This window comes from Phoca vitulina, unplaced genomic scaffold, assembly GCF_004348235.1.
Source record: "Phoca vitulina isolate PV1807 unplaced genomic scaffold, GSC_HSeal_1.0 scaffold49, whole genome shotgun sequence".
Taxonomy (NCBI): domain Eukaryota; kingdom Metazoa; phylum Chordata; class Mammalia; order Carnivora; family Phocidae; genus Phoca; species Phoca vitulina.
In genome coordinates this window covers 9,008,297-9,034,973 of record NW_022589752.1, presented here as the reverse complement: position 1 = coordinate 9,034,973, position 26,677 = coordinate 9,008,297, and the positions used below count along the sequence as shown (strand labels likewise).

General features: G+C 39.9%; 1 protein-coding gene across 7 annotated transcripts in view; it reads right to left on the bottom strand.

The window, feature by feature from the left end:
* The window catches only part of BICD1 (BICD cargo adaptor 1), a 213,259-nt gene extending 188,878 nt beyond the window's left edge, over positions 1 to 24,381 (bottom strand). For 5 of the 7 annotated variants that reach the window (XR_004302720.1, XM_032432771.1, XM_032432775.1 and 2 more), the window contains exon 1: positions 23,570 to 24,379. Coding sequence is in view for 6 of the 7 variants with exons in the window: in XM_032432771.1 (XP_032288662.1) it covers positions 23,570 to 23,782 (213 nt within the window). In the remaining variant the exon portion in view is untranslated. Of the gene's footprint in view, positions 1 to 23,569 lie in introns of all 7 variants that reach the window. The other 2 variants (XM_032432769.1, XM_032432770.1) reach the window with 1 other exon arrangement.
* Positions 24,382 to 26,677: the final 2,296 nt, after the last annotated feature.

Genomic DNA, 26,677 nt, shown 5'->3' with positions numbered 1-26,677 from the left:
GCTCAATGAGTTTGAATAAACATATGTAAAGCACTTGGAGAACTGCTTGACACATAACCAGCACTATGTAAGTCCAAGCTATTATCCCTACCATAACAGTATTATTATTATTGTTGTTGCTGATATTATTATTTAAGAATGCAAGTTTTGAAGTCACACCACCTGATTCAAACTTTGGTTCCATCACAAGTTAATCTATCTCTGCCCTAATTTTCTCACTCATATAATGCAATAATAATAAAAATATATACTTCATAGGCTATTGAGAGTATTAAAATAAGTATTAAGTATTTAGCACAATACTTAGTGTTTGGTAGATGGCAAACACAATTTAGTAACTTTTACAGTTTAAATGTATGGCCTTGGTCTCCTAGGCAGCAAATCGGGGATGTGAATTAAAAACTCAGGTCTCCTGATAAAGTTTAGAGCACCTTCTACAGCCACACTGCTAGAAAACATAGAGGCCATTTAATTGAATAGATACAATTAAGTATTATTTATGATACAGTAGCAAAAAGTAACATTGGTCACACTGTGCATTGGGTGACACTAAGTACCAAAGGCTTCACAGTAGGTAACATAATCAGGTCAGACACCCCAGTGGGACAAACACAACCAAACAGGCTAACTAGCTTGTTCTCTTTCTTTCTGCTATGACTTTTTCCTTTTTGAAAAATATAGAGAAAGTATATATCTAAGCAATGAATCACTACAGTAAATATTTGAAAGTATTACTTCAGGTCACAAAAGCAAAATAACTTGTTAATAAGCTAACCAACTTTAAAATACTAAGTATTCAATGAAAATCAGAGTCTTGATAAACGAAAACAGTGCTCGAGCTCCAGATATCAATGGCTACGTCTGGAGCCATAAGCAAAGCTGATAATAAAGCTTCTAAATAAGGAACTGGGGTATGTTTAACCACGTGCTTATTTTCTTAAGAATGTGGTCCAAGTCAGTACGGCTGGACATTCTTCTGGAGAGATTAGGATTCACAGCAAGTTTAGGAGCCTGAGGGTCTGGAGGAAGAGGGAGGGGATGTGAAGTAAGGGAAGGCAGGAGGTGACCAGTTATTCCTTTTTCTCTATTCTGTTTTCCTCCACTCTCAAAATTCACTCATAAATTCATTTATTCATCAAAATGTCAAGGTCAGCGCTTGGTGATATAAAGTTGAATAAGACACAAAGAATCTAGTAGAGAAAACAAACAAAAATCAATGGTCACAGAACAGGGGAACATTACAGTCACCTTAGGTTTTACAGGACAACACAGACATCAGCTAACCAGAAGGTATACTTGGGGCAAAGTTACATGCCAGGTCTCCTGTATATACTATCTCATTTGAAAATAAATATCAGTCCTATTTATTGTTCCTATTCAGTAGCTGAAGAAATGGAGGCTTCAAGATGTAAGAAGCAGAACTCAGAATGAAATTGGGGCCCTCTTAATCCAAGTCCAGGGCTCTCTATAAGGCACCATAATGCTTCTCCACATCCTCTACTTTCTCATTCTTGACTTGCCTTTCTCCTTTATTTTTTTCCCTAGAAGGGCAAGAGAGTGTCAGCATCTAGATCAGAAGTCAAAACTCAAATGTCAATAGGGAAGTGGCAGATGATGTAAATGAGGAAAATAGACAGTAAGAGGATATAGATGAGATGGTGGGGACTGTGGCTAATTGGGGGTTCATGCCCTTTCTGAAGGAGACTCACTTAGCTCTGATGTCATGCAGAATGTGGACCCAGGGCTTTGTAAAATCTTCCAATTTTTTGAGAGAGGTCTGAAATCCAGTCTTTTTATATAACTCTCATTTTTTTTTAAAGAAGCTCCCTAAATCAAATGTTTCCTAATCACTGGGCTTAATTCTGCCTATGGGATAGCAGTTTGCAATCTCTGCTCTAGATGACAAGGGGTCAATCTGACTGGTATTGTTTTCCATCACTGTGGTATTTCACCCCTAGAGTTGAACAACCAAGCAGTCATTACAAAGCAAACCACAGGACTGGTGCAACTGTTGTTATCAGGATTTTATTCTAATTCTGCAGTATGAATGGGACAGGCACATTTACTGACAGAATCACAGTTATGAAAACAACTTAGACATCATCTGTTCCAAAGTCCATCAAGTGCCTGCCTCACTTCCTGGACATCCCTTAGCAAGTAGCTTTTTGGCTTCTGCTTAAACATCTCCATTAGCCAACAGGGAAGTCTCTCTCCTCGGAAGGCCTGCTAATTTTCACTCTGCTCTTAGTCTTACCCATATGAAAAGTCCTTCTTCATATTAAGTTGAGCTCTGTATCCTTGCATCTGCCACCTATTTGTTCCTGGATCATTATACGTAGAGCACGATATTCCAGGAGTGGATGACTCACACTTGTCATCACGCCTGGACAAAGTTTCATGAGTCTAGTACACCTGCCTCCCTCGCCCCTTGGGACTATGGAATGATCTAGCAATGCAAGTAAGTCAACAAAGATCTACAGTGGAGGGGAAAGAGGGCTGTTCTTTCTACCGGTCATGTTTTTCTTACTTTAATTCCAGTTTAAGGATGCATTTATGCCCTAATCTCCGTGTTCCTAATCTAGAATACACACATTGCGTCTTATAAATAACTTTTTTAACTCTTTAGTTTTAAAAATACATCCATTTTAGGGGCACCTGGGTGGCTCAGATGGTTAAACGTCTGCCTTCAGCTCAGGTCATGATTCCAGGGTCCTGGGATCAAGCCCTGCATCGGGCTCCCTGCTTGGCAGGGAGCCTGCTTCTCCCTCTCCCTCTGCTGTTCCCCCTGCTTGTGCTCTCTCACTCACTCTGTCAAATAAATAAATAAAATCTTTAAAAAAAAAAAATACATCCATTTTAATAACCAGATGAGGTTGTGTTCATAGAACATTAAAAGAGTGTTTGATTTCATAGGAAGAAAATGACTTAACAGCTTAGCTTTTAAATGAAAACTAAGAAATATGGCTATACACCCAATGTGTATCATGAAATGTAGCCAACTTAAGTCCAGTAAATTACATCATAGAGCATAATAACTATAGGACGATGCTTGTTTATCTGTCAAAGTCATGAATCCTTTCCAAATGTTAAATGCTTTTGGCAGACATATTTTAAAATTCTTTTTTAGGGGTGCCTGGGTGGCTCAGTCAGTTAAGCGGCTGCCTTCAGCTTGGATCATGGTCCTGGGGCCCTGGGATCGAGCCCCACGTCCTGCTCCCTGCTCGGCGGAGAGCCTGCTTCTCCCTCTCCCTCTGTCTACCACTCTGCCTACTTGTGCTCTCTATCTCTCTGTCAAATAAATAAATGAAATCTTTAAAAAAAAAATAAAATTCTTTTTTAGGGGTGCCTGGGTGGCTCAGTCATTAAGCGTCTGCCTTCAGCTCAGGTCATAGTCCCAGAGTCCTGTGATCGAGCCCTTCGTCGGGCTCCCTGCTCTGTGGGAAGCCTGCTTCTCCCTCTCCCACTCCCCCTGCTTGTGTTCCTGCTCTTGCTGTGTCTCTGTCAAATAAGTAAATAAAATCTTAAAAAAATAAATAATAAAATTCTTTTTTAAACAGAACATCAAAATTGGGTGGTGCCTGGGTGGCACAGTCTGTTAAGCGCCCAACTCTTGTTTTGGCCCAGGTCATGATTTCAGGGTCGTGAGATTGAGCCCTGGTGGGGCTCTGCGCTCAGCGCGGAGTCTGCTTAAGACTTTCTCTCCCTCTCCCCCACTCCCCCATGCATGTGTGTTCACGTCCGTTCTCTGTCTCTCAGATACATAAATCCTTAAAAAAAAAAAAAAAAAAAAAAGAACATTGGGGCACCTGGGTGGCTCAGTTGTTTAAGTATCTGTCTGCTTTCGGCTCAGGTAATGATCTCAGGGTCCTGGTATTGAGCCTGCAGAGAGCCTGCTTCTCCCTCTCCCTCTGCCTGCCACTCCCCCTGCTTGTGCTCTCTCTCTCTCTGTCAAATAAATAACTAAAATCTTTTAAAAAATTAAATTAAAATAAAAAGAACATCAAAACTGGGGTCCATAAGAATTTGAAAATTCAAATAAATATGGAGTATTTCATCTCCTAAATTGAATTGTGAAATGTTATCCTATTCCTTCATTTTCCTATCTCCTTATCATATGATTTCTTTATATTCTTCTTAACTTCTTATTTTAAGAAACCCCCAAACCAGGAGCCATCCTAATTTCTCTTTCTTTTGCTCTCACATTCAATTAATTAGCGAATCCTTCAGCATCCGGCATTAGATCATCCCCTCCCCCAAGGAGATTCTCCCCAGTCCAAGCCAGCACCATCTAATACGGGAACCGGAGTCACAGCCCTCCTCACTTATCTATCTCATTCTGTCCACAGTCTGTAAGGCGAAGAGCCAGAGTGATCTTTTTAAAACATTCATCAGATCACATCACTCCAGTGGCTGCCCATTATGCTTAAAATAAAATGCAGATTTCTTGCCAGGGCTCAAGGACCTGGTTGCTGTCCACCTCTCTATCCTCCTTTCTAACATCCCCACCCCCAACTCCCTCGCTCCAGCTTTCAGAGATTCTCAGTTGGGGGGCAGGACTGGCACCCTGCAGGGGGAGAAGCAGTGTTCAAAATGTGTGAGAATGTTTCTTGTTTTGTGTTTCTTTTCTTTTTATTTATTCATTCTTTAAATGGAGATACAACTGACAAATAACAATGTATTCGTTTTAGGTGTACAACACAATGAGCTGGTATATGTATATACTGCAAAATGATTACCACAATAAATTTAGTTAACATCCATCACTGCACATAGTTATAATTTTTCTTGTGATGAGAACTTTTAAGATCTACTCTCTTACCAAGTTTCAAATATGCAATACAGGACTGTTAACTCTAGTCACCATGGTGTACAGTGAGCGCACTTTTGTAATCACAATGACTTGGGAGGGGGGCACCACTGGCACTTAGTAGGCAGTGGGCCAGGGATATGAAACATCGCACCAAAGAACCCACTGCCCCACAACGAAGTTGTTCTACACTATGAAGGATCACAGTACCCACATGCCAGGAATACCCGTGCCATTTTCACAAACACCAAGCTCGGTCCCACCTCAGGGTCTTTGCATTTGCAGTTACTTTCAGCCCAGGACACTGTGAAATCTTTCCTGGCTTGCTCTTTCTCTCCACTTGGGATGTCATCTCCTTTGAACATGGACCAGCCCTCATTTTTAAAATAGCCTCCCCTACCAGCATCCCTGCCAGTGTTATTATTTTTTTACCCTGCTTTATTTACTTTTTAGCACACATCACTATGCCAAAATTTTTTATTTATTTGCTTACTCTTTTATTGCTTTTCTCCCCCACTGGTGTGTCAACCCCTTCAAGGAATTTGTACCCCCAGCACCTAACAAGGCCTGGGATAGAGCAGTTGCTCAATAATCATCTGTGAGATTAATAAATACCTATAATAACTTTTCTTATTTAGGATTAGGAAAGAATAAAACTTGATTTTGATGTACAGTGTCACTACCCATCATTCCACAGCACAGAGAGGTAACGGTAAATTTTAAATGTTCTGAGTCACCACTTAACTCTTTCAGAGAATGTGAAAGCACCATATTTCTGTAAACCTCACCATAAATGTGTCACTTCTTCTGGCTAACATGGTCAGTACAGCAAGGGTAGAAGTGCTTCCAAGAGCAAAAGTAAACACAGGTGACGGTAGTCCCCTTTACTTTGACTGGAGCAACTCCTGAATCCACCAGAGGAGAGAATGAGAATTACCTTTTGTCAAAAATGCTCACAAAACATATTTTCAAGACCAAGAAGAGCTGAAAAATAATACAATGTTAAAAAATTATTTTTCAAACACACTTTGAGAGTGCTAATTCTAAAGTTTCAAACCAGGTCTCTGAAATGGGCTAACGGAGAAGGGATAAGTGGGGATATGTAGGATTACATTTAGATTTTATAATATGAATTTATGAAATGTATAAAAGCATTATTTATTTCAACATATGGAAGTTTGTTAAAGAAGAAAGTATAATTTGATTCCTTTCATGTTCCACTCATATATGACTTATACTTGGACAGAGTCTAGATTAGATACTAAATGCTAAGTGCTTTTCTTTGATGAGTGATATTGGGGGTCTAGTATACAATGACCTATGATTTGTGTGAGATTGTTGGGCCCAAGTACTGTGTGCATTTCATATCATAATATAGGCTACCAGATGCCATTCTCAAAACTCACAGCAATTCACTCTCCAAGAAGCAACGTATAAGAATGCTCACACTGGGGTGCCTGGGTGGCTCAGTCAGTTGAGCGTCTGCCTTCGGCCTGGGTCATGATCCCGGGGTGCTGGCTGGAAGCCTGCTTCTCCCTCTTCTCCCCGTTCGTGCTGTCTTTCACTAACTGTCTCTCTCTCTCAAATAAATAAAATTAAATTAAAAAAAATAATAAAGAATGCTCACACTTCCACACACTTTCCAACACTGCATATTATCAATATTTTCACTTTTTGTAAGTTGATGAAAAAGTAAAAACTATTATTTATTTGCATTCACTGACTACTAAGATTGTGCATCTTTTCAGATGTTATTATTTGCAAATCCTCCTCTGTTTGTCTATTTAGTCTTTGCCCTTTTTTTCTACTCTATTATTGTTTTCAGTCAACCTGTAGGAGCTGTACTTTAGGGATAACAGTCTTTGTAAGTCATCCATGCTGCATTATTTTTCCAGTCTGTTGCTTCTTCTTGACTTTTGTTTATGGTATCTATCATATTTTTTTTAATTTTTTAAAAATTTTTAAAAATTTCTATGTAACCAAATGTGTCAGTCCTGCCTTTTGATTGCAAGTTTCATATCTTGCTTAGGAATATTTCCCCCACACTGACATTTAATAAATGTTCTCAGGAATTTTCTCCTAATTAGAGTTCATTCTTTAACAATCCATTAAATCCTCAAAATTCTAGTGTAAAGTTAATGGAGAGAGGGGATAAATGAAGACAAGAAAGAAAAGTATAAGGATAGAGAAAAGGGACTAGAGAAGTCTTATTTTTTAATGTTAAAGAGGAAGTTTCCATGTGATGCTGCACTGTTGAAATTTTCCTCTCCATATGGTTAATATTATGAAGGGCAAAAAAACTCAAGTATTTTGACTTGAAAATGTATTCTCAAATATTTGACTTGAAAAGCTTTAATTACATAAATATAACCATAAGGGAAAATTATTGGCTTAAAACTATCTGAGCACAAATAATATTCTAAATTTTTTTAAAGTAAGAAGAGGAACAATTACAATTTTCATAATACTAAAAGTGAAATAATGTAAAATGATAAAAAATAAGTTAATTCCTGATTAGGTAATATTTCATCTGAGCCTTTTCCATAAAAGTTTTAAATTTTATGATATTCTGGGGCGCCTGGGTGGCTCAGTCAGTTAAGAGGCTGCCTTCGGCCCAGGTCATGATCCCAGGGTCCTGGGATCGAGCCCCGCATCGGGCTCCCTGCTCAGCAGAGAGCCTGCTTCTCCCTTTCCCTCTGCCTGCCGCTCTGCCTACCTGTGCTATCTCTCTGTCAAATAAATTAAAAATAAATAAATAAATAAATAAATAAATAAATAAATAAATTTTATGATATTCTGATGTTATTTATATGTAAATAGACCAGTGAATTGGGAATTAATCAACAAATTTATTTTTCCAACAACTGTCATAAGAAGAAAATAACTAAAGGGAGAATTTTTACAGAGCTACGGGTAATAAAATATTCCAGATGCTTAAGTTAGAAATACGCATGTGCTTGCTCAAAAGCCAAAACAAATATAGTTTTGAGATGAGAACTTGTTTTTTTTAATACTTTATGAAAAGCCCTTAAATAATATTTTTCTCCAAAGCAACTTAAGAATTAGAGCACAGATCCCATTAGGGTTTCCAATAACATCTAATTAGACAATTAAGTTCCTACATTGGAGCTTGTCTGCTTTGCTTATAAAAATGTATGCAAAGTCTATGACAACCACAACCAAACACTTGACATCCTTTTCCTTAACACTTACTGGGGACACAGAAATAAACAGTATGCTCTGCCCTCATTCACTTGCTGCTTCCCTGTAAATGTTGAAAGCCTATCAAAGCAGAGTCAATGAGAGCAAAGAAGATGACTCCTGAAACCAATGGGTCCTAAAGAAGAGAAAAATAGTAAGGAATATTCCACCATCTATCAAGAATGTTATTATAGGGATACCTGAGTGGCTTAGTCGGTTAAGCGTCTGCCTTCAGCTCAGGTCATGATCTCAGGGTCCTGGGATCAAACCCCACATTGGGCTCCCTGCTCAGCGGGGAGCCTGCTTCTCCCTCTCCCTCTGCTTGCAGCTTCCCCTGCTTGTGCTCTCTCTCTCTCTCTTTCAAATAAATAAATAAAATCTTTTTTAAAAAAGGAATGTTATTATAAAACCATTACAGTAAGACAATGTGATATTTGCATATTGCATAAACCAATAGCCAGTGGAACAGAATAGTCCAGAAACAGACCTATCCTATATAGAAACTTGATTTATGACAAAGCAAGACTTTGAAGATTAGTGGAGGAAAGGACTGTTCAATAACTGCTGGTGTTGAGATAAGTGGCTATCCAATTTTAGGGAAAAATTATGGGAAAAAAATTAAATTAGATTTCTATCTCACATTGAACACATAGATCAACTCCAGGAAGAATGAAAGTTTTAAACATAAAAGGCAAACCATAATATATTCAGAAAACAATGTAGGTGAATATATATATATATATTTTTAAGATTTTATTTATTTATTTGACACAGAGAGAGAGAGAGGGAACACAAGCAGGGGGAGCGGCAGGCAGAGGGAGAAGCAGTCTCCCCGCTGAGCAGGGAGCCCGATGCGGGACTTGATCCCAGGACCCTGAGATCATGACCTGGGCCAAAGGTGGGCATTTAACTGACTGAGCCACCCAGGCACCCCTAGGTGAATATTTTTATGACCTCATAGTAAGGAAGGATTTCTTAAACAAGAGTCAAAACACAGTATCTATAAAGGCGTGATAAATGAACCAAATTAAAATTATGAAGTTCTCTTCATCAAAGGACACCCCAGAAAGAATCAAAAGACAAGCCACAAACCAGGAAGAGATTTCTAACACATATAACTAAGAAGGCTTAGTCTACAGAATACAGATACACTCCTACAAATCAGTAAGAAAAATATAAACAACCCCAATAGAAAAATGGGCAAAAGACACACAAAAAACCATTTCAATGAAGAGGAAACATAAATGCCTGTAAACATTTAAGGTTAATGCTTAACCTCGTTAACAGTCCCAAAAATGCAAACTAAAGGTACAATGAGACACACTTCACATCCACCAGTGAGGCAAATATCCTGAAGTTTAACAATACAAAGTAATGACAAGGATGTGGAGCCAATGGTGCCTTGTTCCTTGCATAGTTTGCAATTTTTTTTTTTTTTTTTACCATGGGTTCCTAGTTTTTAGAATATTACCTGTGTTGATTCTTTCTAGGCCACCACAGCAGTAGATTTCTTCAAAGCAGGTCTGCATTTACTTCTGACAGATGTCTGCAGGCATGACCAGCCTGGAATCACTCTAAACTAAATTCTGACTTTAAGACCTTAAGGTTTTTTGGATTTCATCCCCTCCACACACATTCACTGTGTGAATAGTCTGCAATCTTTGGTGAAAGCCAGTGGTAGGGGGTATGAAGCCTGAGGAGAGAGACCCGATTCTTCCTGTAGTCAGCTGCGGGAGGTAGAGGACAGTATGTCCAATTCTCCCTTATACTGAGGGTGGAGTTCTTTGGAGCCCAAACTTAGGAGGATCCTAGGTTTTGTCTCTCCTATTTCCTCTACCCTAAGTGGCCCATAGAAACAACGCTCATTTTTACCTGATTTCAGCAAATGCACTCAAGGCAAAAGTGAGCTTCGATGCACTATTTAGTTCTAAGGGTTTCTGCTTTAATTCAGTTTTAGCCTCTGAGAATCCGAAGTAGCCAATTCATTTGTGCATTTTTAAGGGATAGTGTTATATTTTATCCAGCATTTTTAATTGTTTCCAGCATAAGAGTTAGTCAGAGGTCCTAGACCACTGTCCTGCCAGAATCAAAAGCCAAAAATAATGGTTTTAAAACAGAAAGCTAATTATATTATTTTCCTGCTTTGAAGTTTTGAAGTTTTCGACGCTTGTCCCATGGCATTAGAATAAAGCTGAAGCTCCTTCGCATTCTCATAAGTGACCTCCTCCTGTCCTGAAGCCATAAGAGAGACTCTCCCAGAGGAGAAGCAAAAGGAAGGTTGAACCCGAATCAATGGCAACTGAGAGAAAAGACAAGAGAGAGGAGGAAAATGGCAATTAATCTTAATTAGCAAAGCCAATGGCAGAGAATATTCAAGTCTAATATGGACAGAGCTTAACATAGCCAAAGGCTTGATCAACAAGTTCGAATCTAAGTCAAGACCACAGGGCATTAGAGGCTCTCAGAGCTGAGAGTCAGGAATCCGATGGGGGGTGAGGACCAGAAGGAACAGCACCAGCCCAACGTCATGAAAGGACAGTGGGCAATGAAGACCCAAACTAATGGGCAATTAGGCAACCTGGTCACAAAGGCGGGAAGACTGGGAAGCTGCCACTCTCAGAGAAATTCACAAAAAGCCATGAGGCTAAAGCAAACGCTAAAACAAACCAAACAGAGCCCAGAGGAATAGCAGATATTTCCAGACCCCTAATTCGTTAGAGGCACCTTCCTCCAGTGTCACTGGGCCTGCTCTCACTGGTAAAGCCTTCCCATGGCAGACATTAGAGTCAGCTATACCGAGGCCTTTGCTGGTGGAGACTGACAACCTCCTTACAAGACCTTTCACCATCTGGCCCCAAACCATCTCTCCAGGCTCACCTCCCACCTCTTATCTCATTTCAGCTGCAACCACACAGCTGCTCACAAGCAACAATCCCTCCAATCTTCCCTCCTTCACAGGCTGTTTCCCTCTTCTTGAACGACTCTGCCTTCTCAGCTGCCTGGAAGATCCTACTTTTTCTTCAATGCCCACTCACAGTTGTCTTGATCAGGAAGTTTTCTCTGTTTTTTTTTTCTCTGATTTTTTAAAGATAACTTTGCTGCCTTCCACTTCCATGTCCTATCAAGCACAGCCAATACATTATTGGTTTTATTATTTTATTATTCTTATTACCACCACATCCATCAATTATCAGGTGTTTACTGAAGTGTAAATTTAATAGAGTCTATTAATGCTTCACATGGATTTTTCTTTAATGCCCATAGTTATTATCTTCCTCTATTTTACAGAAGAGAAGAGTGAGGTTCATAGAGTTTTAAGTATCAGCCTAAGATCACACAGCTACTAAACAGATTCAAATACAGTTCATTCTGACTCAAAAGCCCATGATCTTTCCAATAAAATACATAATCACCTTTGTTCATGTCTGTTGCCACCAACAGTAATAACTAACTTAAAAATAAAGACCATATCTTCCTCATTTTTGTATAACAAGCATAATGCTTAGCATATAACTGATGCTCTCTAAATATTTAATACAGTAAAAACTTCCAGCTATAAAATAAACAAGACATGAGGATACAATGTACAGTATAGAATGCACATAAAAATATGTAACAACTTCATGGTATGGTAACAGACAGTAGCCAGATTTATCATGATGATTACATCATAAAGTATATAAATGTTGAATCACTATGTTGTGTACCTGAAACTGTACAATATTGTATGTCAACTACACTTCAATAAAAAAATTTGATACATAAATGAATGAAATAATGACTAGCATCCATTCCAGTCCCTCAGAAACCAGAATATCAATGATAGCACAGAATCCTTATTCCAATGTCTTTTATGTCACCTTAGAGTAGGATCTACTGGATGGCTCAGACAGTCCAGAATAAGAGAGAATAAAAGAAAGTTAAAGATTCAGGTACAAAAAAACTGGAAAAGTCAACACAGCATCTTTTTAGTAAACTGATTTAATCAAAAAATGGTTATTTTTATTTTTTTTTATTTTTTTTTTAAGATTTTATTTATTTGCGAGAGAGAGAATGAGAGACAGAGAGCATGAGGAGGGTCAGAGGGAGAAGCAGACTCCCTGCTGAGCAGGGAGCCCGATGTGGGACTCTATCCCGGGACTCCAGGATCATGACCTGAGCCGAAGACAGTCGCTTAACCAACTGAGCCACCCAGGCGCCCAAAAAATGGTTATTTTTAAAACAAGTGGTGTAATGCAACCTCTTTTCAAAATAACTGGCTATCTGTGGCATCTGGCTGACTCAGTTTGTACAGCATGTGACTCTTGATCTTGGGGTCGTGAGTTTGCCACATTGGGTATAGAGGTTACTTAAATAAAAATATATTTTTAAAAAATAAAATAAAATAACTGGTTATCTTAATAACTTCATCTTTCTTTTCTAGCCTAAATCAATGCAATACCATAAACATCTATTAAATACTTGCTATGGGGAGAGAGTTAAAAAAAAAAAAAGAATGCATCGTATCTCGTGAGCTACCAGTTTAATTTAAACTCCTTTTCCTGGAAAGAAGTTAAGTCTTGCTTGAATGTATGCACAGGTATCTCACTAGGGGAAAAAAGAGTGTACAACATGTGACTCCTTTGCTCAAAATCCTCCACAAGTTTCCCCATCTTACTCAGACCAAAAGGCAAAGTCCTGGTTACAACCTAAAAGCTGCTTCATCACTTAACCCCCATTCTCTCTGCGCTCATTTACTTTTCACCCCCTCATTCAGTCCCAGACAGCCAGATGGCCTCCTTGCCATCCCTTTCTAGGAGCCTTTCTCTGACCACACTATTGAAAATAGTAACCTGGGTGGCTCAGTGTGTTAAGCATCAAACTCTTGGTTTCAGCTCAGGTCATGATCTCTCTGTCAGGACATGGAGCCCCATGTTGGGCTCAGCACTCAGCAGGGAGTCTGCTTCCCCTCTCCCTCTGCACACCCTCCTTGCACTGTCTCTCTCTCTCTCTCACTCACTTGCTCTCTCTGAAATATATAAATAAATCTCTAAAACAATTTTTTTTTTTCACTTGGAACGGATCAATGACAAAAACCTCATGGGTAGAGAGTTCTTTTCACTGTCTTTTCCTGAACTGTCTTACTGTGACCACTGTCTAAAAATGTAATTGTGGCTTTGAGATCCTGGTCTCAATTCTAGCAAATAATAGCTCATATTATCCCAAACACTTCAAGTGACCTGCAAGGTATATTATTTATTTTGCTGAAATGAAAAACAAGCACATATAACTTGATTGGAAATAATTACAGTGATTAAGACAGATGACCTGAGGACTCTCTTAGGAAAGCGTTCTTTAAATTATTTTAAAATATTGGGGCACCTGGGTGGCTTAGTCATTAAGCATCTGCCTTGGGCTCAGGTTATGATCCCAGGGTTCTGGGATGGAGCCCCGCATTGGACTCCCTGCTCAGCGGGAAGCCTGCTTCTCCCTCCCCCATTCCCCCTGCTTGTGTTCCCTCTCTCACTGTCTCTATCTCTGTCAAATAAATAAATAAAATGTTTAAAAAATATATTTTAAAATATTAACTAAAAGAGGATCTTCTTGTTCAAATCATTAAACCATAGTTAATTCTGAATTACCAACACTACTTAAGAACCTGTATCAATTTTTTAAAAATAATTCAAAGAGCCAACAATTTAAAAGATATTTAGAATTGGTTTTCAAGTGCAATATATCCCCTTCCTTCTGCCTCTCTAATGGTTGCTTTTCCTTCCTAATTATATTTACTTGAGGTTTTGAGTTTAAAAGCTCTGCACACATACCAGCATTAGCAGAAAGCAAGCCAGATTGTGATTTAAAGGGGAAAAAGGGTTGTATATGCCAAGGAGATAATGTGCAAGATGATAGTATCTTCAGCTCAACCAAAGAAGTCATGTACAGTCTTACCTCACACTGAGGTCAACTTAAAAAAAAAAAAAAAAAAACCCCTAAAACCTTCTAGAGAATGGCAATCAGTAAGGCTTATCAACAACGCACATCCATGTTATAATATAAACCTCTTTCAATTTCAAAAATTGATGGGTAAGGGCTCTTCAGCAGTGGCATTTGAATCCACATTAGTCTGCAGTATGCAAGAGAAAAACAAAGACCCATCATTCTGAACCTTCCATTACAGACCCACGCCAAACTGCAACAAAACATTCTTAAGGAAATCGCTGTTATTGTGTACTTCCCATAAATGTAAACAGGTTTCTTATTTTCAATTCTAAATTTAAAGATAGAAACACAGCAGTTAAATATTACATTTTAGAAGAGTGCTTTTTCTCCATAAAATACTGTTTGAAAACAGTAAGCATGTATAACCAAAGAGCAATTGAAAATAACCCCAGAAGTTAATGATCAATGTATCAAAGCAATTCTTTTTTAATATCCTATTTATAAACTTGTAAAGTTTGCATAAGCTACTGCAAACAGAGTAAAGCCACAAAACAGATTCAACACAGGAGACAACTTTCAAAAGAAACTTTAAACAACCCTGGAGGATATAAAAATAAACACAGTCTCATTTAACATACATCTCCGTCTAATGCAGTCAAGTTTTTGATGATATTTGTTGGTTTTCTGAAAGGCTTTACAGCATTTTAATTTCTAGATAATGGAGAAGTAAAAAGACAGTGCAGTTAAGGTTTCCATATTAGCTCATAACTTCCCAGCTTTTCTCTCCAAAACACTTCTATTCCTGAGGCACCTGAGGGGCTCAGTTGGTTAAGCATCCGACTCTTGATTTCAGCTCAGGCTATGATCTTAGGATCATGAAATTGGCCCCGCATTGGGCTCCACGCTGGGCATGTAGTCTGTTTAGGATTCTCTCTCTCTCCTCTCCCTCTGCCCTTCCCCACCAAAAATAAATAACAAATAAATCTTTTAAGAAAAACAAAAAACACTTCTATTCCTGTGGAGTCATTTACTCCTAGAGTTGGAAGTTTCTAAGAGAGGTTCTCAGCCCCAGCTCTACCTATGAGGGAAGAAGGGTTAACATAATAAAGTCCCGGCTCCACCCCCAATGACTCTGAACTATCCTGGAGTGGGGTCAAGGCAGCAGCGTTTTTGTAAATCACTCAGGTGACCCTAATGAGTAGTCTGTATAGAAAGTCACTGATTCTGACTCAGCTCTTCTAAAAGAAGATCCCAGGGTGGGTATTTAAGCTTTGCTTTAAACACTTCCTATGCTGAGACCCAAAATCTCATCCAAAAACTCTAAAGGTAATATAGTACTTTATAGATGGTCATTTTTCAAATATGAATGGCTATTTTTACGGGGCAGGGTGACCCATCATTTCTCCTAACAACTACAGAGTTCCAAGATCTTTGTACTTGTACCTCTTCCCAAAATTCACTTCCCCCAATCTCCATGTGACTCATCATTCAGGTCTGGGCTCAAATGTCACCTCCGGAGAGGGCTTCCTGATCACACTTTTCCCAACCAGTCTCCACCTCTCCACTCATGGCATCCCTCACATCCTAAGTGCATGTGTGCTTGCTGATGATCTCCTAGGTCTGAAACATCAGCTCCACTCAGGCAGCTCCATCTTGTCTGTCTTGCTCAACACTCTATTTTCAGCAAGTGGCACAGTGCCCAACATAGTAGCTACTCAATACAAACATGTGAATGGATAAATGAAACAGAACAAGAGGCATGGGCAATCTAAAGCAAAACCCAAACTCAGATTGCTATATAATGTAAATAGTTGACAGTGCCAATTATAAAATATTGAATTAAGAGTAAAAGACAAAATATATCATTGTGTATATGTGTGTGTGTGTGTGTATGAACACAAATATTCTGGAGGCTATAGACCCCCTCAGTGTTAACCATATAGCTTCAAACTGTACAGTTTCATGGAAACTTCCCCAAATTTACAGAGGTAGTCATCTTAAATTCCTTATTATGCATCAGTTTTCTTCTGAAAATCAAGCAAAACATAATCAAAATTAAGATAAACTTTTGATATACTTTGAAAACATTCCAAATATTCAAAAGTCATAAATACTGCAAAATGCTAAACATTAAAACAGAAAAATGTAACCATATTGGAAACACTGTGATCTAGTGGTGGGGAAGGGAGTATAAAAAAACACAAACAATATGAAATTACTTGGAACACATGAAATGATAAAATCAAAAAACTCAGATTGCGGTGGGGAAAACTTTAGAGATCATTCTTTTTTTTTTTTTTTTAAGATTTTATTTACTTATTTGACAGAGAGAGAGAGACAGCTAGAGAGGGAACACAAGCAGGGGGAGTGGGAGAGGGAGAAGCAGGCTTCCTGCTGAGCAAGGAGCCCGATGTGGGGCTCGATCCCAGGACCCTGGGATCATGACCTGAGCCAAAGGCAGACGCTAAATGACTGAGCCACCCAGGCACCCCTAGAGATCATTCTATATAAACTCCTTTCTAAGTATGAACCTTCCAGACAGTATTACTAGCATGTGGTTGGCTAGCCTTTCCTTAAATTTTTTTGGTGACAGGGAACTCACTACTTCCTAAAGAAATCTGCCTTGTTCCATTATTGGACACCTATACTTGTTAGTTCTTGATTTTGACTCAAAATCTGGCTCCCATGGACCCAGTGGGCCTTGTTCTGCTCTGTAGTACAAATATGTCAACGAAACAAACTCAATGAGTCAGTTCTACAACAATATAGGTATGATTAAAGAAGTAAAGTGAATCCAGAAGGGAAATAAATTTGGGCCAGGTGCTCAAAGGAAAAGAGAACAATGAATTGTTATAAATAAATAAATAAACAAACAAACTATCAAGGGACAGAATACAAGTGTGAAAACAGGTAGATTATCCTGGCTGGAGGTGAGTGACCAGAGTAGAAATAGATAGGAGGGAAAAGACAGAAAACAGTTGATGCACATCCCTGAAGGCTAAGTAAAAATTATGGTAATTGAACAAGATTATTCTATATTTTGTAAAAAAAAAAAAATAGAATTAATTTGAAATGTAAAGGACAAGTAGATAAAATAAGTAGACTAGGTAACTCTAAAACAGAGCATCACAGAAATTTAGAGCTAAAAAAAATCATAGAAATTACCTATCCCAACCCCTTAATTTTATAGACAAATAATTAAATCCTAGAAGAAAAGGTATCAATTGCCACTCTTATATTCCTTTTCATTGTTTTAAGGAAGAACACTTTGCCAAACAATTTCCTGTCTTATAGCCACTGATCCCCATTGCCTACGTAACATGCTGAATCTGAGATTCTGTATAAAACCCTAACCAGCTATATCAAAACTCAACTACCAAGGGCAAAGATGGAATAAAATAATGAGGCTCAACTGCCTGAATCATCTTGGCTTCTCACCAAGACCCAGTATGGACAGGATGTGGCCACACTGCTGGACCAGTTCTCACCAGCCATGGAATCTAGCCACTTATTATGCTGATATATGTAGCCCCATCACCAGCCAAGAAGACAAGAATCAAAATTGCTGCTAATTCACCCACAAAACTTTCCATTTTTTCCTCGGTATTATCACATAAGGCCACCTGCTCCCTCCAAGCCCCCAGGGTCACCCACACTCCCTGAGATTCTCTGGTTTTCTTCTCTACTCAGTCCCATTTTCTTCACACTTGAAATACCAGTGCCTTAAAAAAGAAGCCCTGCAGGGCACCTGGGTGGCTTAGTGAGTTAAGCATCTGCCTTCAGCTCAGGTCATGATCTCAGGGTCCTGGGACTGAGCCCTGTGTGGGGCTCCCTGCTCAGTGGGAAGTCTGCTTCTCCCTCTGCCCCTTTCCCCCATCCCCCCCCCCCACCCCACTCATGCTCGCTTGCTCATGCACTCTCTCTCTCTCTCAAATAAGTAAATAAAATCTTAAAAAAAAAAAAAAGTTAGTCCTGTTCTAGAAATATCCGCATTTTTAAAAAATTTTTTAAGATTTTATTTATTTATTTTTAGAGAGGGAGGGCAGAAGGGCAAAAGGGGAGGGAGAGGGACAAGCAGACTCCACACTGAGCGTGGAGCCTGACACAGGGCTCCATCCCAGGATCCTGAGATCATTACCTGAGCAGAAACCAAGAGTCTGACGCTTAACCAACCGAGCCACCCAGGCACCCTAGGAATATCTGCATTTTAAAAGGATATAGTATTAAATGAAAAACACCAGGTGGCAGAGTAATATGTATAACATGACCCCATTTTTATAAAAATAAAAGAACAGGAAAAACAAAAAACCATGTCAATGGATTCATATGTTTAAACATTTCAAACACGTATAGAAGTATACCAAAGTATAAGAATACAGACAGAATCGGGAGAGAAAGGAGAAACAACTAATTTGCATATGATTTTATCTAACTTGGATTGTGGCCATAAATTATAATTATAGAATCATCATTTTTATAAAAGCAATCAAACTATTATGACCAAAAAAAGAAAGAAAAAAATTTAAATTAAAAGCACTAATGCAATTTCAAGTTATCTGTCAGCAAGAGGTGTGTGCTCTTTCTCCCAGGCCTCTCTAACCTAGGAGGTCAGGAAGGGCCAGTTTTCCACTTACGCTGACCTCTGGGTCCTTCCAGCCCAGCTTCTTTGCCCATTGTTTATTAATTTGCACATCTCCTAATTCAAAATGCAATCAAACTAAATGCTGAAAACATTGTTGAGTTGTTCATATCTTCTATGTTCTGGAGATTAGGTTTGAATAAAATTACAACAAAATGCACAAATTATTCATTTGTTTTATTAAATTGAGGGTTGAGTATTTGAATTTCTCATTCAACTTATGCCTCCCTTCAAAGAAAACATGACTTAAAATGACTCATATAACCTGGCCCATCAACCTGACCCTCTAAAAGGGCTCTTCCCCATAGCATCTTCCTTCCTTCGTGAATGGAGCCACCTTCTACACATCCGAGAAAATTCTCAACTCTACTCTTTTCCTTACTTTCCACATCCAGACCCAGTATCATGTTCCACCCTACACCTTCTAAACAGCTAATAGGTTTGACCCCCCCCTCATCATCCCTACTGCCCCTGCACAGCTCCAATCCACTCTCTATAACCAACACTGGGACTTTCTAAACCATACTTGTGACTGAAGTGTTTCACCCTCTCAGGTAGTATGGTGCAGTGATTAGAAAATGGGCTTCTTCCTAAACCAGGTTCTACCACTTAGTTTTGCAGCCTTGAGAAGAATCCTTAACCTAAGACCTATTTTCCTCTTCTGCATAATTCAAGTAATATCTACCTTATAAAAGGATTCTTATAAGAATGAGAGATAAGGTATGCAAAATGCCTAGCCCTAAATGGAGCTTTGTACAGAATTAAGTGCTTTATTATTTTTATTATTTTCTTATCTGTAAAAATGAGCAGTAAGTTTCTGAATTACTCTGAAGATTAAATAAGATGTAAGGCACCAAACACAGTGTTACTAAGTGTTTCTTTTCGTTTCCTTTTAATGGTTCCCCTATCCCCAAGGCAAAATGCGGCTACTGCCACTTTCCCAATATCATCTCCTGCCGCTTGACTTCACATGTCTTCTCTAGCATAATGAATTATTTAATAGTAAGACTGCATCTCTTCATGCCTTCCTCTCCTTCAAAGCCATACTTACAGGTACAACACTACGTGTGAGAAAGACTTTATTATATATTTCAACATGCAATAGTTATCATATTTTCAAATTTAGAATGCAATATCCATCAAGTATAAGTGTATTGAAGGGGATGATATAGCAGAATATTCATAAGCATGAAAATCTGAAAAAAAATCATCAAACCATGGTTACTGTACATGTTCACGCAAACATAATGAATGTGATGAAAGATACAACATCTTGTTAAATGATATCGGAGCAATAACTTTTCCAGAGATGAAATTTTGAGTTGAAATAAAAAGAAGGAATGGTGCAGGTTAGAGCAACTGGGTCAAAAAAAAAAAAAAAAAAAAGACTGAAAGTGATTGTGTTTGTTTGTTGAGGTTGTTTGTAAATACTTTGCAATACTTTCCAAAAGCATATGTTGATATATTATAGATGACTTAATTAATTTGGTAATAAATATGATAATATAAACATTTCTCTTTCAAAACAGTGAGAGAGAAAATACTAGCTAGGTAAATAAATTATTAACATCCTCTATGTTTATTCCTGGATTGGAAACGAAATCTGGGGGCTCCCTCCCCCCACTATGATTTCATGATTTAGCATATACAAACCTAACAATCTTTCCAAGCATATGAAGAGAAAAATTTCTGTTTAAAGTTGAATCCAAATAATTAAATGGCTTTCATCAGGTCCCCAATGTGACAGTCTCTAAAAAATGTGTAAGTTCAATGTTTATTCCTTGAATGATTTAACCAGAGCCCTGAAAAAACAGAAAATTGGCTCCAGGAAGATAAGCTGTTCATTGTCCACAAAGTGCTTCTTTAGCAAATGGTGTCTATCCTTGGCGTCAGTGTTAAGAATATAAGCAAAAAAAAAAAAAGTTGAAGATTCTTAGTACATAGTCTACCGTAACCTAGCTGCAAAACTTTTCTAAAGTCACATGGATATGTTTTCTACAATGCTACCAAGAATGCTGAATCATTCCTTTCTATGGGGATCTTTTTCAACTTTACTACTTTTTAAATTTCAAATAATTTTTAAGTAAAAAACAAAACAAACACAACAAAAACAAATTTAAATTCTAGGAGTTTTTTTTTAATGTATGTATATTTTTAGTTTTAAAATTATTTTGGAACTATGACTCTTCCTCAAACACTACTTTGGCCTAAGTGACATTCACAGTGCTGATTTACACACATCCCAAACATACAATCAGCCAGGACCTGAATATAACTGGGCATGGGTGCCCCTCAGGTCACTGAAAAGCATGCATTACTTGTGAAATCATAAAACCATGGTCAAGTCTTTTACCAGACATGTTGCTTTGTCCAGCTCCCCAAAGATAATTAAAAGGAGAAGATTAGGATGATGGACCAATTACTTTTAATGAATCATATTTGTTGAAAGAGCCTAAAAATAAGTCAAAGATTTTATACTTGGCTTTGTAGATAAAATGCAACATTGTTTACTATATGTACCTGCAAATGAACAAAACTTCCCTTTTAAAAATCAGAGCACTCATAAAACATGTCTTTCAAAAATGGCTTCTGTATGATATCATCATTGGGATATCTCAGTTTGCCCAATTATTCTGGATTTCCTTTTCAAACAGGAAATATTATTGAGACTGATTTAGCGCATTTAAATAATACTCCCGAGTAAAGTATACATTTAAAGAATAAAAATATCAGGTCACACTATCAAACGATCAAATATAATGATTATTTTATTACTCTTAAATACATTTTTATGTAATTGCTTAAGACAGTTCATTCAGAATAAAAAACGGAATTAATTTATGCTAAGTGCAACTCAAAATACATATGTAAATGAGTATCATTTGGTAAAAATAATCCTGATAAATTTTTTATTAACCTCCTGCTATATAGAACAAAATATGCCTCAAATTTTTAAAGAAAAAAATTTATAACTGCTATTTGCATTATTCTGTATTAAGAAATTACGAGTTGTACTATTCTCACAAAACGTTTTTTTCTCATTTTTCCCATTATTGTTGATGACAGTAATATAAGTAGTGTTTCAATACCAGTCACTTCCTATACTTCCTAATTTTCTTAGTCTTTCTCTGACACTAACCAATATTGACTAGTGAATGTTTGATAAATGTGCCCCTTCTTCCAGTATAAATTTATTCTTTAATAAAATATTTATTATACACTTACAATGTGATAGGCTTTGTGTTAAAGGCTTTGGATGCAAAGTAAATTAAGACAGATTCCTTTCCTTAAGAGCTCATGGTCTGGTAAAGGCAAAAGACAATTGCATTATGGTTTACTATACAGGGTAAGTGCAAATGACACAGAAATACCCCTAGAAAGGTTGTTTAAATCAAGCAGGAAGATCAGTTAACAGTAATACTCCATTTCATTAAATTAAGTCTACCTCCTTTATCAAGGAGGTGATGGCTTACCGCTGCCTAGCTTGCACTTCCTCACATTGGCAAAGCAGTGTTGACAGGTTTAAACATCAAAACATCCCTGAGAATTACAATCACTATCTTGTTTCCTGACTTCACAAGGTTTAACATCACTGAATTTAAACATATCTGACCTAACCTAAGTTGGAAAATACCAGTGAGTCCAGCTGTTGTTAAGAAAAGACATGTACATGGTAAGAAAAACATGAACTCAGAATTTACAGCCTGATACATGAAAATCAGATTTTTAGTTGGGGTTTTTACCATATGTTTATTTGTTAGCAGTCAGGCATCAGAATAAAAATAAGACATACCTGAAAGTGTGTTTACCATATTGTGTACTAGATTAGAAGACAAATTGATTAGATAGGTCATAAATCATGTTTTTTAACTGTAGCAACATAAAACAGACACCCTCCAAAACACTGAGTAAGAAAAACGTTTTTGATAATATATACCAAATTTAGAATTAACACTTAAAAGCCAATATGCACCTAAAAATAAAGACTTGCCACAAAGAAAAGCAGTGTGTACACTTAAATTTATAATCAGTGACTTGTTACCCATAGTGCTTCAGGAATCAGGTAAAATAAACTGAGTTCCTTCAACAGTATGTATATTCTTATGAGTGCTTGATAGGAAATCAAAGCATATCCATGATTTTCTTCCAAACATTAGCCAGTGTTTAAGAGAAGCCAAATACCGAAAGACTAAAGAGGACCAGTGTTATAACATGGCCCATTTGTGATACTCTGGTTTTACAAACACAGTCATTTCAAACAGAAGAGCCTCATTTGATATGGACGGCTACCCTTGTACTTGATACATACCATTCAGACTATGTGTAGGGGAGTTAAATTTTCCCTGGTCAGGGTGACCTTATATGACTTGGGCATGGCTCTGCCTCACTCAGAGGTGAAATCGAGGCAGTGGGATCACCCAGCAGAGTTGTTTTTCTCAGGCAGCCCGATGACAAGAATAACTAAAGCCAAGGAGAACGAAGACTGCCCAGACTTTGTCAGATGGGATTGGCGGAGAGTTCTAATAACAGTTCCCTCTCGCACCAAGGAGTGGTTACATTCAGAAGGCTGAGAGGTACCAAAAATCCTACATCCTGAAATTGTGGGTCCCTCAGCACAAATCTACTCATCGCCTTTGTGGATTATGGGATTGTCGCTGGAACCTGGGTTTGAAATAACAGCAGTTTTGAGAAGTTGGATTTACACATTCCAACCGAGCTGAATGCCGCCTTAGAGTGCTGAGACTTAAAGACTTCTGAATCTCCCTCCCCCACAGCCTAAACAGCCACTGCCTCTCAAATTCCAGCTTATACATTCATTTCCTGGGCAATTTTTCTCTTGGGGGGAAAACAATGGACTCTTTCAATCTTCTCTTATCAACAAAGGACTCTAAGACGAAGAAACATTCCTTTCAATCGCATCCTTTCCGACTTTACAAATGATGAGTGGGCGGCGGGGGTGGGGGGACGGGGGCCGAGGAGGGATGAGGTGACAGGCAACTCACCTCTTTCAGCTGCTCCAGCTCCTGTTTGAGGCTGTCGTACTCAGCCTCCAGCTCGTCATACTGCTGTTTGAGGGTCAGCTTCTCCTCCAGGACCACCAGCCCGTACTCGGCAGCCTGGATCTTCTCGTGGGTCGTCTCTGTGAGCTCCTTGGTCAGCCTCTCTATCTCAGTCTTATAATGGTCCACAGTCTGCAATACCTCTTCTGCGGCCATAGCCCCGGTGGATGGAGGCAGGAGCGGGGTGTCGGGGTGGGGAGACGGATGCAAAGCAGGCGGGGGAAGGGGGAACGAGGTGGGGAGGGAAGGGTAAAAATGGAAAAGAAAAGTGTGGCTGGATGAATGAGCAGAACGATGCCCCGACTGCTCCTCCGGCGGCAGCGGCTACACTGCCGGAGAAATTGAGGAGAAACGCAACATGGAGAACGCAGGGAGAGGATCAGGGGCGAGGCGGCAGCCGCTGCCGCAAGTGTCCTCTGGGTCAGCAGCCGTGCGGCATGGCCTGGGCTGCGGCGGCCGGGGACGACGAGGGGCTCCGGATTCTGCTTATTCAGAGGCGCCCGGCCGCCATGTCTCCCGGGCAGCGTCACTGCAGTCTCCCCGGGGCCTGGCGCGCCCCGGCTCGCGTCTCGCTCGCTCGCTCGCTCCACCTGCTCCCTCTGGCTGTGCTGCAGCCGGTGCGGAATGATGCAGTCTCGGGCCCGCTCCCTCCCTTCGCGCCTGGCCCCGGCTCCGAGCAGGGGGCGGGGAGGCGGATGGAGTCAGCGCGGGGGGAGGGAAGGAACCGACGGAAACATCCCGAGGCGCCTCCCGCCGGGCGCGCGGGGCCGCCGCCGCGGGCTGCACCGGGGGGGCGGGGGGGGGTGAGGCGCGGGCCGGAGGCCGAGGCGGAGGCGGCGGGACGCGCGCTGGGGGAACCTCCGCCCTGCCCGGCTCGCCCCGGGCGGGAGTTCCTCCCAGGACTTTGGCCCGTGGACGTCGCGGCCCCCCGGAGTGGCGGGGCCGCCCCTGCTCTGCCTCTGAGACGGGAGCGAGAGCTCCGGAACTGCCTGGAAAAGGCGCCTTTCCCAGAGAAAAGCAAACAGTAACTAACGCGCTCGGGGCCCGCGCATCCTTCTCGCCCCCTGGGCTCGCAGCCTCCTTCCCAGCCTCCTGCACCCAAACCAACGCTGTGCTTCCAAAGCCTGCCAGACGCGCCCCAAGGCGAGCGCTCCCCCCGACCCCCACCCCTTCCGCCTCCCCTCCCTTCCCCTCGCCAGCTTGGCCTGGTTTACCTCACACTGTCACCAAATAACCTTATTACCCCTCAGGACAGTCTGCACTGAAGTTGCTTGACCTCGCACAGCGTTCTGTGCCCAGCTTGCCACAAGACTGGATCTGCTCCGAAAAATGCATGCACCCAATAAGCCTCTAGGTACTACTCTTTCTTGCCTCAGTAGTTCTACGCTACACATTCTTCAATAAAGGAAAACTGCATGAAATTCCCTATATATGGTATCAACGAAACCCTACAATAAACATGTTTAAAAGAGTAAGAGTTAATAGTTCTTGAGACCACGTGCCAGCCATTCTTCTGAGTATGGTATGTGCATTCTCTCTAGTCCTAATGACCACTCTTGGGAAGTGGGAACCATTATCCCCAATTTAAAAGTGGTGAAAGAAAGGCACAGGAAATTGAGGGATTTGTCCAAATCAGGCAACTCTTTTTTTTTTTTAAAGACTTTATTTATTTATTTGAGAGAGACAGAGAAACAGCATGAGAGAGGAGAGGGTCAGAGGGAGAAGCAGGCTCCCCGCTGAGCAGGGAGCCCTACGTGGGGACCGGGATCACGACCTGAGCCGAAGGCAGATGCTTAACCAACTGAGCCACCCAGGCGCCCCCAAATTAGGCAACTCTTAAGTGGTGAAGCCAAAATTTAATCCTAACTCCAGAGCCCTAAACTGGATCATTATATTGGCCTCACCACTCATTAATAATACACACCCAGCAATTAAATATTATATGCTCGTAAAATGACCACTTTGATCAATATGAAGAGTCACAAAAGGAGCCGAAGGCAAAGTCAGAGTGAAAAACCAAAAATGGAGAAGAGATGAGAATGGAGAACCTAGAGGAAAGGGAGAAATAGCAGAAAAGGAGTGATTTCTGTGGAAATGGAAGGGAGGCTCTGGGATCAATAGACCAAAGGTCTTACCAGTTCCTTCCTTCTCTTCTATTGGGTGCCACTATTTAGAGAGCTGTTTCTCAGTGGCCAGGAGGTGCTCAACACACACAGAATTTTCTGATTTAGAAAGCAGGACTCGATGCTCCTCTTTGTTTTGTAGATGGTAAAGAAAAAAAATAGTTGCTGATGGTGTGGGAAGAAGAGCAAACAAACAACAATGCTCTTACAAAGCCTGAACTAATAGGCAGTCTGGATGTGATTTTTCACTGCCTCTGAAAACAGACAAAAAAATATTCCTTCCAGATGCTGACAGTAACGACAGAATATTCTCTTGTGATTATCTGATCTAGAAAGAAAGAAAGAAAGAAAGAAAACACTTGAAACACGCTACAAACCATGAATTCCAACCTGGCAGAGAAGCAGGGGTAATAATGACCACATCAGTCCACATATACTGCCTTGATGTCACACTCCAATTGAGAAGCTCCTCCTGGGTGCTCCTGGAGCGCCCATCCTCTATCACAGTGATGAATGATCATGAACCACTGAGAGAAGAGATGAAAGCTGTAATTGTGGGTAGCCCAAACTGCCTTCTTCCCAGTATGCCCCTGGCCTTTCCTCACTCTGCAAAGTGTAAGCAGAGCGCTTCCAAAGGAATCATAACACTTGGGGAAGATTGCCTGTTACTCCCTTTCCCTTGGATAGAACTAAGAATGGAGTTTGCCTCTGTGACTTTCCTTCTTCGAAGTTTCCATTCCCCCCATTCCCTATGCTCTGTCCTGCCCCATTTTTCTGATGGATCAACTCTTGTTAATGTATTCAGTCTGACTTCATTCAGACATTACACTATTTTAACATTACAGATTTTGCTTATTACAACTTTGATCCTTTATATGTTGGTATTTAACTTGAAGAAAATCAGCTTGTATACCATACTCTTGCAGGA